Source organism: Phocoena phocoena, chromosome 7, assembly GCF_963924675.1.
Source record: "Phocoena phocoena chromosome 7, mPhoPho1.1, whole genome shotgun sequence".
Lineage (NCBI taxonomy): Eukaryota > Metazoa > Chordata > Mammalia > Artiodactyla > Phocoenidae > Phocoena > Phocoena phocoena.
In genome coordinates this window covers 93359861-93373906 of record NC_089225.1, presented here as the reverse complement: position 1 = coordinate 93373906, position 14046 = coordinate 93359861, and the positions used below count along the sequence as shown (strand labels likewise).

The 14046-nt window shown below is 40.0% G+C and overlaps 1 protein-coding gene across 3 annotated transcripts in view; it reads left to right on the top strand.

The window, feature by feature from the left end:
- FN1 (fibronectin 1) overlaps positions 1-14046 on the top strand; it is a 68403-nt gene that overhangs the window by 23749 nt on the left and 30608 nt on the right. For all 3 annotated transcript variants that reach the window (XM_065880973.1, XM_065880972.1, XM_065880974.1), the window contains exons 14-22: positions 468-648; positions 843-1019; positions 1846-1974; positions 2077-2166; positions 3001-3195; positions 4160-4432; positions 5752-6018; positions 12028-12122; positions 13549-13717. In XM_065880973.1, the coding sequence (XP_065737045.1) occupies positions 468-648; positions 843-1019; positions 1846-1974; positions 2077-2166; positions 3001-3195; positions 4160-4432; positions 5752-6018; positions 12028-12122; positions 13549-13717 (1576 nt within the window). The remainder of the gene's footprint in view (positions 1-467; positions 649-842; positions 1020-1845; positions 1975-2076; positions 2167-3000; positions 3196-4159; positions 4433-5751; positions 6019-12027; positions 12123-13548; positions 13718-14046) is intronic.

Here is a 14046-nt window from a genome sequence, read left to right as displayed (position 1 = left end):
TCATTATAGAAAAAAGTTGGGAAAGGCAAAACTTGGGGTCTACATATTATGTTGCTGATATTAAATTGAATAATTAATCTGGCAAAAAGGAAGGTGCCCAGGACCTCCCACTGTGTAATCTTGGCCATGTCACATAATTCTGTTTCTTCACCTACAAAATCAGGGTGATAATACCAGTAACTTGGAGGATGGGGGAGATGAAGATTAAATGAGAGTATGCAAGGAAAGCAGCACAGAGCTTGGCACGTAGTAAGCGATCAGTAAATATTAGCTTTAATAATCATTATTATTAATGTTAACAAATTCTGCTACAGGTTTCTATTCTGATTCCAATTTTCCATGATTTTCCTCCAAAATGGAGCTGCATAGACCCCTCATTCTTCTTTGAAGAATACTCCACATCATCTCTGAGTGTTCATCTTTGTGAATACTTGTGTGATTTTTTTTTTTTTAACTTAAATTTTTAGAAAAATTCTCCAGACCGTTGGAAGGAAGCCACCATTCCGGGCCACTTAAACTCCTACACCATCAAAGGCCTGAGGCCAGGTGTGGTATACGAGGGCCAGCTCATCAGCGTCCAGCACTACGGCCAAAGAGAGATGACGCGCTTCGACTTCACCACCACCAGCACAAGCCCAGTGGTGACCAGTACGTACCCCAGCCGCCAGCCCATCTTGGCCCGCATTTCTCAGACCTGGGCTCCCCGCAGCGAGTGCCTTCCATCTCGATTTATATTATTGCATGGATGGCACCCACATTTTTTAAAACCTGATAATTTACAGACGATGCTAGTAAATTTCCTCCATGGCTGAAGGCTCTCTCCCCTCTTTCTATGACTCTAGGCAACACCGTGACGGGAGAGACAACACCCTTTTCTCCTGTTGTGGCCACCTCCGAATCCGTGACTGAAATCACAGCCAGCAGCTTTGTGGTCTCCTGGGTCTCGGCTTCCGACACTGTGTCCGGATTCCGGGTGGAGTATGAGCTGAGTGAAGAGGGAGATGAACCACAGTACCTGGGTGAGCTCAACGTGTTGACGACCAGCTGCTGGGAAACCCTGCTTGGGGTGGGGCTGGGGGCATCCACGCAGGTGGCCCGGGAAGTTCGGAAGTAGTTGACAACTCAGACTGCACAAACGGTCCTCCAGTGTGAGTCTGGAAAACAACTGATCCTTTTTAGAACCGAGCTGGGTTTTTCCTGAGCCACGCTAACTTTCCTGGTCCCTGATGGGAGCCGTGTTATGCGTTAGGCTGGGTACAGGTCCACAAAACAAAAGTGTGTTCTTCCTGGAAGTAATTGCCAACATGAGGACTGCAGTGGAGGAAACGTTAGCTTTGGGAGAGGCACAATACCCTCATTCATGCTTTTCAGATTCTCATGTTTAGGGGACTTTTAAAAACTTTATCATGGAGAAATAAATATACATACTGAAAAGTACACAGATCATAAACATAGAGCTCAGGAATTTTTATAAAGTGAACACACTGTGTGACTAGGACCCAGATCAAGGAAAAGAACATCCCTCCTACCCCACTCCCCATCATCCCCCACCTATAACCACTACGTGCACTTCTAACTACAGAGGACTATGTTTACAAATCTGGGGGTGGATTAAAATTATACATCCTTAGAGAAAATATTTGGGGAAAGGGGGAAAAAAAGAAAAATTATCTCATAGTGCATTGATAATTATTGACTATCCATAGCACATTTCCTTCTAGTTTTCACTCACCGCCCCCCACCCCCCCATGAATACGTAGTTTTAAAAATATCCTTCTCATAGGTTATGGAGTCATTAGAGGGATTGGTACACTCTGATAGTAACCTTTCCCTTTTATTTCAAAGATCTTCCCAGCACAGCCACTTCTGTGAACATCCCTGACCTGCTTCCTGGCCGAAAATACATTGTGAATGTCTATCAGATATCCGAAGAAGGAGAACAGAGTTTGATCCTGTCTACCTCACAGACAACAGGTACACGTGTACTGTGTGGTGTGAAAAGACTTTTTTTCCTGTGAAACAGACCTATAGCAATATTTCCTGACTGTTTTTCTCGTTTCTTCCTTTCTTCGTTAGCACCTGACGCCCCTCCTGACCCTACCGTGGACCAGGTTGATAACACCTCGATTGTCGTTCGCTGGAGCAGACCCCAGGCGCCCATCACAGGTCAGCTTAGCTGCCTCTTCTTGGCTCCCATGTTAATCTTGATGCCATAAAAGGTGAGGGAGAGAATTCTATCTATGAGCAGGCAAATCACTTAAATCTCCTATGTAATTATTGGACCAGGATGGAGATGTGTGTGTGTGTGTGTGTGTGTATGTGTGTGTGTGTGTGTGTGTGTGTGTGAGAGAGAGAGAGAGAGAGAGAGAGAGAGATTGTCTTACAGCCTTACTTTCTTATGGATCATTTCCTCTTAAATCTGTTTTATTGACCTCCTTCACACACAAAACACACCCACACACAATCACACACATAAACCTCTAAAGCCAGCTCATGGACTTATTACACCAGGCATTCCTGTGGTAGAAGAGGGGTAATTTTTCTGAAAACTTCACTCTAAGACTTATTCTTAAAGAGGCAGCCAAGCTGTCTTCTTAGCTCATTAGGTGACTCAGCTGTCTCTGATGTTCCTAAAAGACACAGACGTGCTAGACAACTCTGTGCTCAGAGTGGTTCCTTAATTGCTTCCTTCATCCAGGGCTCGAAGAAAAGAAATCGGTTTAACATGAATATTTTCACCCTCTGGCTTCTCTAATAGACATTTATTAAGGATCTCGTGTCTTCAAGGATGATATTTAATATTAAAAAGTTTTGCATGACTTCTTATTTTATCTTTGGACTGAATAGTCCTTATAAGAAATAGCACTATTGAGCGAGTCAAAAAGAATCACTCATTCTGAACTAATCCAGCAAGATGCTAAGGGCTGTTAGGAAAGGGGGCCTTTTGAAACCTCTGTTTCATCAAACAGTGTATCGTACTTTTTTCTCCTGAATCTGCAGGATACAGAATCGTCTACTCCCCATCAGTAGAGGGTAGTAGCACAGAACTCAACCTTCCTGAAACTGCCAACTCTGTCACTCTCAGTGACTTGCAGCCTGGTGTTCAGTATAACATCACTATCTACGCTGTGGAAGAAAATCAAGAGAGTACTCCTGTCTTCATCCAACAAGAAACCACTGGTGTCCCACGTTCAGGTAACCTGACGATGCTTCCTGTAGTATCTTATTTCTTAAGGCTGAAGAAAGTAACATCTTTAACCTCCTTTTTGCTGGAGGAACAAAACCAACCTTGGCTTGTGTTCATTCCATGAGCCTGCTGGGGATGACGGGACGTGTAAGATGAAAGAATAATTGCATCTGTGGGAGGGTTGCTTTGTCTCTGTCAACAGTTCTTTTATGCAAGTTGTCTCATGGATTAGTATATCCTTGAACTTATGAAATTTAGCTGAAATGTCTTCACTATAAAGTAACTTATCAAAACTGGCTATTGGCCTTCCTGATTAAAACCTGACAGCATAAAGTCTTCATGTTTTTCCCCAGAAACTTAAGGGGCAGTTCATCTGTTGCTCTTAAGTATTATAAAACGATTTAGTAAAATAAAAACCACCACATTTTTTTTCAGTTGTTGCAAGGGTTTGCTTTGGGGGTTTTTTTGGTATGTTTATCTTAAACCCCTCAATAAGATACTTCATATGTTGGAAACTCATCTGCTTACCAACATATTTTACATAAAAGCTTTTTTTTTTTTTTTTTTTTCCTGGTACGGGGGCCTCTCACTGTTGTGGCCTCTCCCGTTGCGGAGCACAAGCTCCAGACGCGCAGGCTCAGCGGCCATGGCTCACAGGCCCAGCCGCTCCGCGGCATGTGGGATCTTCCCGGACCGGGGCACGAACCCGCGTCCCCTGCATCGGCAGGCGGACTCTCAATCACTGCGCCGCCAGGGAAGCCCTACATAAAAGCTTTAAATGACACGTGTAAGCAGTGACTGAACTACAAAAATATAACCCAAAAAAGAGTATTCTCTGATTAAGAGAGAACACTTAGCTCTGGAATGAGAGGCTCTATGAATTGCCCTATACCTTAAAAACCCAGGAAACTGGCTTTTTAAAAACAGTCCTTAGCAGGAATTGAAAATGACTGGTTGGCTCTTGTCTGTTAGATAAAGTTCCCCCTCCCAGAGACCTGCAGTTTGTGGAGGTGACGGACGTAAAGATCACCATCATGTGGACACCTCCCGAGAGCGCGGTGACTGGTTACCGAGTGGACGTGATCCCCGTCAACCTGCCCGGGGAACACGGGCAGAGGCTGCCCATCAGCAGGAACACATTTGCAGAAGTCACTGGGCTGTCCCCTGGGGTCACCTATCACTTCAAAGTCTTCGCCGTGAACCACGGGAGGGAGAGCAAGCCTCTGACGGCACAACAGGCGACCAGTACGTTTGGGGTCCTTTACCTCCACCTCAGACCCTCCACCCTCACTTCCAATCTGTGCTGGGTGGGCAGCATGCCATCACTTGTAGGTTCACAGTTAGGAATAGGAAAATACTCAGGGGATAGGGAATGTATACTGGACATAAAGCATATTAAACTTGAAAACAAAACTTAGACAAGCTCTGTAGAGGCTAAATGGTAACCCATTTCCCAAATACACATACTGGGGGAATGGCACTAAGAGAGGAGAACTTAACCTAATTTTCCTTGCTAATGGAGACATGGAGTGAAAATTTGAGTACATTTTTGTGTAACTAAATATACCTAGATCAAACTTTAAATGTAGTATCTTTATCCTTCTATAGTAGAATTATTTGCAAATAGTAATTGCTAAAACATTTAGTGTGTATTAGGCACCAGGTCATATGCTCAGTTCTTTACAAGCCTCATCCTCATATTTAATCCTCGTTTTGAGTTAATGAGGAAGGTCTTATTATTATCCCTAGGGGATACATGAAGAAAGTGAAGCTTATAAAAAATTCTGCAACTTGTAAAGTCACAAAGCTGGGAAATGATTGAGCTGGAACCACACAGACCTATGTCTTTTTGACTCCAAAGCCCATGTTTTCAGTGATTATACTTGACTACCTCTTAAACATTTCCTCCCTCTGAAAAGTGTTTTAAATTATTGTAGGGAGGCTGCCAGTTACACACTCAAGAAGGAAACTCACAATTTCTATGGTTCTTTCTGATAGTGCAAACTCACCAGGGTCTTACTATAAATCTGAGGTTCTGACTATATGCTATAATTATTGTCTAATCTGAATCATGTGAAAATAACTTTTATTACTCCAGCAAAGGACTAGTCATTGAATAGATGCAGAGAATATCACTTTTGTTCCATGTGGAGCTTTCCTCTTGCCCTCATTTACGTGGGCTAATTTCTCTTTTTTCTTAACCTGTTTGGCTCAGAGCAGAGCAAATTGTGGCTTCACAAGTATTTGTTTTTGTTTTTAAATACCATCTCTGTATGTTAGTGTAATTTCTGAGGATGATGGGAAAGCCATGCTATAAAATTAGCCTTCCCACAGGATCAAAGTCAAGCAAAAACAGTGAGCAATTTCTCATGACTGACACAGAGTTTTGCAGAGTTCCCTGTAGCACTCAATCTCTTCGTGGCTAAATATTTCCAAGGTTTTGATCTTAGTTTCAACCTGGAGAAGAAAGAACTTAGAAAATTCAGTCAAGCTTTAGGATTTCAGTATGATAATTTTGAGGTGCAAATATTTCTCGACATGTTTCATTTCATCTTTTTTTCTAGAATTGGATGCTCCCACCAACCTCCAGTTTATCAATGAAACTGACACCACCATCATAGTGACCTGGACTCCACCTCGTGCCCGGATAGCCGGGTACCGACTGACTGTGGGCCTGACCCGTGGAGGCCAGCCCAAGCAGTACAACGTAGGTCCCTCGTCCACGCAGTACCCACTGAGGAATCTGCAGCCTGGCTCCGAGTACTCTGCAACCCTCGTGGCCGTGAAAGGCAGCCAGCAGAGCCCCAGAGTCACTGGAGTCTTCACCACTCGTAAGTCAAAGGTTAAATGTCTTTTCTTAGTGATATCATAGGTTCTTATCTATATTTACATTCTCTCTCCTTCATCCATTTTTTTAAAAAGTTAACTTAGGGAATTCGCTGGCTGTCCAGTGGTTAGAACTCTCTGCGCTTTCACAGCCCAGGGCCCAGGTTCAATCCCTGGGGATCCCGAAAGCCCCTCGGCACAACCAAAAAAAAAAAAAAAGTTAACTTAAAAAACTTTGTACAAGATTAAATAATGCTTTTAATTAAAAAAAAAGATTTAAAGCAGTACTACTCAAAGTGTGACCCATGAACCCATTGCTGGTCTGTGAACTGTTTGTTGCATGGACTAAGGAGCTTATGCCAGAATGTAGATGGTGGAGCACACCGTTTAGTTCAGTTGATACTTTTTTGAAGCAAGGTTTTCTTAATGAAGGAAGCAGTGCATTACCTGACATATGTTGCCAAGATCCTTATTTTCTCTGGGACCGGCACTTTGAGTAACATTGTTTAAAACACCCAGCTATTTGAAAATTGAAGGCTACTGTATTAAATGAATTTACCAAATACTAGTTAAGGCAAGAAAAAAAATCAGCACCTATGTCTACATCCTAATACTTTGGGTATTGAATGATGGCAGTAAATGTGGAACAAAAACATCTACCAGTTGAATAGAAACCAACAGGACAAGAAGCCAAGGAAATGATTTCTTTACAAGTGTTGACTGCAGCAGATTTAAGTACCTTCTGCAGAACAGAACAGCTTTTTTTTTTTTTTTTTTTAAGTTACTCTTGAAATTCCACAGAAGGAAAAATACTGACAGTAATGTTTGGTCCTGTCTGTCTTGCTCAACACTTTACAGGAAGTGGCCTTAAATCTCTTACATATCTATATCACTATTATAGAGGACTGTATTCATAAACTGATTTCTATCAAATGCAACTCGTTTACATTACAAAGAAATATGAGACCCATCATTTCTAGATAAGCATTAATTTTTATTTTTAACTCACTTTGAATTCCAGAAGGACATAACTTAATACTTTTTCAGCATATATTGCAACTATGAACTAGCTTGCAATTTCCTAAAAGCTTTCCACAAATCTTACTCTTTGACTAATTTGAAAAGTAGACATTAAAAAGCATTCAAAAAGTGAATATAAGTTTAGGTTTTACATTACTATGGAATTTATTTCACAAAGAAAATTCTCTATAAAATTATCCCTGTAAGAATTCATAATTTACTAAAAATTTATTTCCATTTAAATTTCGTGTATGAAGTTTGGCTACTAAAGGCTTTTTCTTAAGTAACTGCTAATCATAGGCAAGTAAAATCTGTTTTTATCTCTAAGTTAACCTCTAAATTTTGCTTTTTTATGTTACATGTTACTAAGATACTCTAAAATCTATTAACATGAAATCAATATCTTTGCATTTCTTGTAAATGTCTGTTTCTCATAGATGACCTTCTTTTCATTAGAATGGAAATTTCAGTAGATTTAGTCTTTTACTGACCATGTATACTTCTGTATATTATCTATTTTACTTTTTAACTTTTTAACGAGACATATTTTACATAGTTTCTTTTGTTCGATAGAGTGCCTATAAAAGAAAAGGCATTTTATTTATTTATTATTTCATTGAACTATAGTTGAATTACAATGTTGTGTTAATTTCTGCTGTACAGCAAAGTGATTCAGTCATACATATATATATATTCTTTTTCATATTCTTTTCCATTATGGTTTATCACAGGATATTGAATATAGTTCCCTGAGCTATACAGTAGGAACTTGTTGTTTATCCATGCTATATATGCTAGTTTGCATCTGCTAATCCCAGACGCCCAATTCTTCCCTCCCTTACCTCCCCTCCCCCTTGGCAACCACAAGTTTGTTCTCTATATTTGTGAGTCTGTTTTTGTTTCATAGATACATTCATTTGTGTCATATTTTAGATTCCACATATAAGTGATATTATGTGGTATTTGTCTTTCTCTTTCTGACTTACTTCACTTAGTATGATAATCTTTAGGTCCATCCATGCTGCTGCAAATGGCATTATTTCATTCTTTTTTATGGCTGAGTAGTATTTTATTGTGTATATATACCACAACTTCTTTATCCTTTCATCTGTCTATTGACATTTAAGTTGTTTCCATGTCTTGTCTGTTGTAAATAGTGTTGCTATGAACATAGGGGTGCATGTATCTTTTAGAGTTATAGTTTTGTCTGGGTATATGCGCAGGAGTGGGATTGCTGAATCATATGGCAACTCTATTCTTAGTTTTTTGAGGAACCTCCATACTGTTCTCCATAGTGACTGCACCAATTTACATTCCCATCAATAGTGTAAGAGGGTTCCCTTTTCTTCACACTCTCTCCGGCATTTATCATTTGTAAACTTTTTAATGATGGCCATTCTGACTGGTGTGAGGTGGTACCTCATTGTAGGTTTGATTTGCATCTGTCTAAGAAAAAGCATTTTTAATGATACTAAAAATAATTAAATGGAGTGTGGGGGGCAATATTGACTATTTCAAGTACTTCTGGAGACTTTGATATATTGGACATGTTATTTTATTATCTGCACAATACATTTATTGATAAATATAATTTTATTTGAGTTAACTGATAGAACTACTTTTATTAGATAAAGGTCAATGTCATGCCTTGCACATTGTATACTTAAAAAAATTTTTTTTCCATATGGTTTATCACAGGATAGTGAATATAGTTCCCTGTGTTATACATTAGGACCTTGTTGTTTATCCATTCTAAATGTCATAGTTTGCATCTACCCACCCCAAACTCCCAGTCCATCCCTCTCCCTCCCTCAAAAAATATTTGTTGAGTAGATGATTGAGAAAATAGCTCAACCGAGCTTAGATTTAAATAAACCTCTGTAAGCAGTGAGTTCTACGACTTCATTTGAACTTCAGGTACTCTCTGAGGCTGTAAACATCAGCAGGGCTTGCATGTTTTTGAAATTGCTTTAAGTTTCTGTAGCGTTTTACTGTTAACAAGCTGAATTCTGGGAATAACTTTTCTGGGTTTTATAACTTTTGTTAAAAGCACATGGCAGGGGGTGGAGGAGCTGTTTCTGGGGAAAATCAGCTTACTCCTTTATAAATAGGGCAAATTTTATTTTTTTAACATCCAGGCTGTCCTTCACCTAACAAGACCTGCCAGAATCCATAGCTCATACTTACAGTCACATTCTTTGTTTGCCATCAGTTTGTGGGTTTGTGGTTTGGAGAGTTTCCTGTAATGGTCTTCCCAGGCAGAGAGCATCATCTGAAGCTTGAGAAAGTTCTAGCTGGCTGGCTCAAGCAATAGAAAACACCCAATCTTAAAGCCTAAGACAGTTGAGGAGAATGTTTTTTGTGAAAAAATTGTGGCTTTCACAGATGTTCAGTGAAAGAAGCGGACTGCTCTCTGAATTGTTTCTTGTGGGCATTAAAATGGTCACCCAGGGCTGGCCATGGCATTTTGGCAAAGTCAGTGGCAGCCAAGTGGTGTATGATTTCAGAGACTCTGGGGAGGCATCATAGGTCACCCATCCTAATTCCACTGAGAATACCATCCAAACGATAACACACTCATGAAACATCTCTCCAAACCAGTAGAACTTCAGTTCAGCCAGTAAAGCAGCCATTACAAAGTATGCCCACATGTATTTTATTTTTTCAGACAGCAGTATTTTAAAAATACTTCTGGAGGGCTTCCCTGGTGGCGCAGTGGTTGGGAGTCCGCCTGCCGATGCAGGGGACACGGGTTCATGCCCCGGTCCGGGAAGATCCCGCATGCCGCGGAGTGGCTGGGCCCGTGAGCCATGGCCGCTGAGCCTGCACGTCCGGAGCCTGTGCTCCGCAATGCAAGAGGTCACAACAGTGAGAGGCCCGCGTACCGCAAAAAATAAATAAATAAAAATACTTTTTTAAAAATTGCACATTAAAATCCAGATTGGAAAACACTGGAAGAATTGCAGTGCTGGGCCTGAACTCTCCCATGACTGGACCTGAGTAGTAATGGAGTACTACTTAAAGACTTTTTAAAAAAATGTTTTATTTATTTATTTTTATTGGGGTATAGTTGTTTTACAATGTTGTGTTAGTTTCTACTTTACAGAGAAGTGCAGTAGAGTTCTCCGTGCTGTACAGCAGGTTCTCATTAGTTATCTATTTTATACATATTAGCATGTATATGTCAATCCCAATCTCCCAATTCATCCCACCCCCTTCTTTCCCCCCTTGGCGTCCACATGTTTGTTCTCTGTGTCTGTGTCTCTATTTCTGCCTTGCAAACCAGGTCATCTGTACCATTTTTCTAGATTCCATATATATGTGTTAATATACGAGATTTATTTTTCTCTTTCTCAGAGTAGGCTTAAAGACTCTTAATGTTCATTTGTCTAAGTCTGGAGGATAAGTCTTTGTCTCACCAGCCATTCATAATTTAGTATAAATGTGTTTACTAGTGTTTTGTCCCCAGTGGGCACAAAAATTTCGTTGAGACTTAAAGAGGAAGGAATTATGAAGGCACTAAACACGTGACCAAGGCCATCCACATGCTTGAAAGCCCTGAATTTGACTCACCAGACACAAATGTCTTGCCTTCTGAGATCTCACCTTTCCCATAGCAGCCAGTTATTGAAATGCTTATTACAAGATTTAGTTGTTCTGCCAACTACATTTTAGAGATTCTAAATTTATGAAAAGATTTGTAAGATTGTTGAAAATATCTATTTCAGATTTATGTACACATACTCTTTTTCTTGTTCTTTTTTTAATTAAAATTTTTATTTATTTATTTATTTATTTATTTATTTATTTATTTATTTTTGGCCGCGTTGGGTCTTCATTGCTGCACGTGGGCTTTCTCTAGTCACAACGAGCAGGGGCTACTCTTCGTTGCGGTGTGTGGGCTTCTCACTGTGGTGGCTTCTCTTGTTGCGGAACACAGGCTCTAGGCGCGCGGGCTCAGTAGTTGTGGCACACAGGCTAGGTTTCTCTGCGGCATGTGGGATCTTCACAGACCAGAGCTCCAACCCCTGTGCCCTGCATTGGCAGGCGGATTTTTAACTACTGCACCACCAGGGAAGTCCCTCTTGTTTTTTTTAAAGTATTATTTTCACTAAGAAATAGCAGTGATGTCAGGATGCTAGGAGATTCGAAATAAACTTTCATTATAATTCCTAATTCCAGTGGCAGAATACTAAATTCCTGCAGTGTGATTATTCTGAGTGAATAATCACATATTTAAGGAAAGTATCTTTAGAATTTATAAGTGCATCCATGGTGGCAGATTTCATTTACCTTTCACATGGCATCTCTTTCTGCAACCAAAAATAATTGGCCATCATTATGGAGTGATTCAGCATATAGCTATTTTTAGATAATTATCTATAATTTAACCATTGTTCTCAAAATAATGATTAAGAAGCGGAGTGATAATCAGTTTGTGATGACCAGTTTTACTTTTTATATGGGATTCTATACTGATGATATAGGGAAAGTTATTGTCATCAAACTCAAATCCCAAACATGATGAAAAGACACAAATTTCAGAATCCAAGGAGTTGAAAGGGTCCTCTGTGGTCATCCAGCTCCTTGTTACTTAAATGTGATCCCCAGACTGAAATGCAAACTGCCTAGCCCCATGTGGACCTACAGAATCAGAACCTGCATCTTAGCCAGGTCTCAGATGATCTGTGAGGCACATGGAAGGCTGAGAGGCATCGACCTACTCCAAATTTTCACATATGTCACATTCTGGATCCATTAGCTGACTAAAACTGAGGTTCTCGATAAAAATATTTGTTATCGGGACTTCCCTGGCGGTCCAGTGGTTAAGACTCCACACTTCCATTGCAGGGGTTGCGGGTTCGATCTCTGGTTGGGGAACTAAGATCCCACATGCCGCAAGATGCGGCCAAAAGATTAAAAAAAATATTTTTTGTTATCTGCATTCTCTGTGATTCTAAGGCTTGAACACACGCTTTGATTCCATTTCACAGTGCAGCCTCTGAGCTCCATCCCACCTTACCACACAGAAGTGACTGAAACCACCATTGTGATTACATGGACACCTGCTCCAAGGATTGGTTTTAAGGTAAATTGCAGATGTTCCTCATCCCTTGTAATCCAGCTCTGGGTTGCCCTCGTGTTTCTGGATGTAGTTGAAACAGGATGCTCAGGAGTCAGGAGACTTGGGTTTCGTCCTGTTTCTGTTCATACCTCTCTGAGCACTTTGTCAAGGCATCACAATACCTCTGCTTCCCTGAATTGCTGGAAAGATGGACTGAGGCAGTGAAAGTGCTTTGCAAAGAGGAAAACATTAGTATGGAACTGTTAGTTGTTATCTTGTTTTCTCTATCCTTTCTCCCAGGGAGTTAGATTTAAAGATATATAGGGAAACTGCTCTTGTTGTGTTGTTCTAAATAGGTATCAGCAAGTTCACAAAAACCAATTTAAGGAGACCAATTAAAGTCAGAGTCACTCAAAAATCACATTTTTATCCAATCAGTTTCATCTCAACGTGTTCAAAGCCCCTTAGGTGAATCTCTTCATAGACATTAAGATTAAGGTCTTCCCTATAGATCTCTGGATACATGTTCTTTAAAGTAATGGTATTAGGGAAGTGCTGAATACAAATGAATGTGTTTAAAAGAATTCCTTTTTTTGGCATTTAGAGTGTGGAGAGAGAAATATTTATTGTAATTGAAAATCAAGACTAAATCCCCATGATTGTTTGTTTAAAAAAATATACCAAAGATCATTTCTTTTTCGAAATACGCAAATGGCATATTGATGATTATGCTACTTAAATATAAAGAAACCCTTTTTGAAGATTGGCAGTATACCTTTTAGATTTCCCTTGTAGTGTCATTTTGACTTTCAGGAGCCTTATAAAGTACTAAGGATGTCTCTAGAGCTGAACACTGATGACACGATATTACCCAGGCTTTTCAAATAAAATACTAAAAGGATTGAAAATTGAGGGCACATTCATTTTAATTCTCCTTTTGTAACGTATCAACCTGCAGTTGAAGCTGTCCTTCTTTAAAAGGAGTGTTTTTGAAGTACAAAGTGTTACAGGGACCGGTACATTTAAGTTGAATGCTAATAACTCATTAAAGAGAGAACTAGAGGATTTCTTCCAGCAAAAAGAAAATAAGAAATGAACGGGCATGTGACCCAAAGCCCTTGTGTACTTCTGGTTTGTACCAGGACATTATTTATTAAGAAAAACAGTATGTAATTATGTTTCTCTGGAACCTTCCATTACAAGCTACCTTAACTTAGTTTTGGAAGATACTTCCCCTAAGTGGCACCCTCCCCCACCGCCCCCAGTTCCAGGGAATTTCCAGCTACATTATTTAATAGAGCTAAAGTAAGGTCCCAACTCATTCCCAACTAAAAGCAGAGTGCAGTTCCTGAGGGGTCCACGTTATGCAAAGCATAACCACAATCTCTCAGCAGTAACCCAGCTCTGGAAATATTTGTCCTTGGTGTTTATTTTGCTTTTTTTTCCCTAGCTGGGTGTACGACCAAGCCAGGGAGGGGAAGCACCACGAGAAGTGACCTCAGAGTCAGGAAGCATCGTTGTGTCTGGCCTGACTCCAGGAGTGGAATACATTTACACCATCTCAGTCCTGAAAGACGGGCAAGAGAGAGATACACCAATTGTGAAGAAAGTGGTGACACGTAAGAGGAGTTCTTTGCCTCTTTTCGTTTTTTAAATTGTTCCACTTTTTTAAAGTAGTTGATAGCAGTATCACTTTTTACTTATGATAATGACCCAAGGGAAAGATTTCATCACTACTTATATTATTAGCTACTTCTAAGTTTGGAGTAGCAAGTTCAATTCATGTCGTATAGTCTATGGCATCGGAAGTGTTCTTTCCATGTCAAAAATGTTTAGGAACTGGCAAGACAGAAAAAAATTTCAGTAGTGTTGCAAAATTAAAAATTGTAAAAAAAAAAGAAATTCTCTCAGAGAATTGCTGTCCAGCATGGACTTTAAAGAAATAACT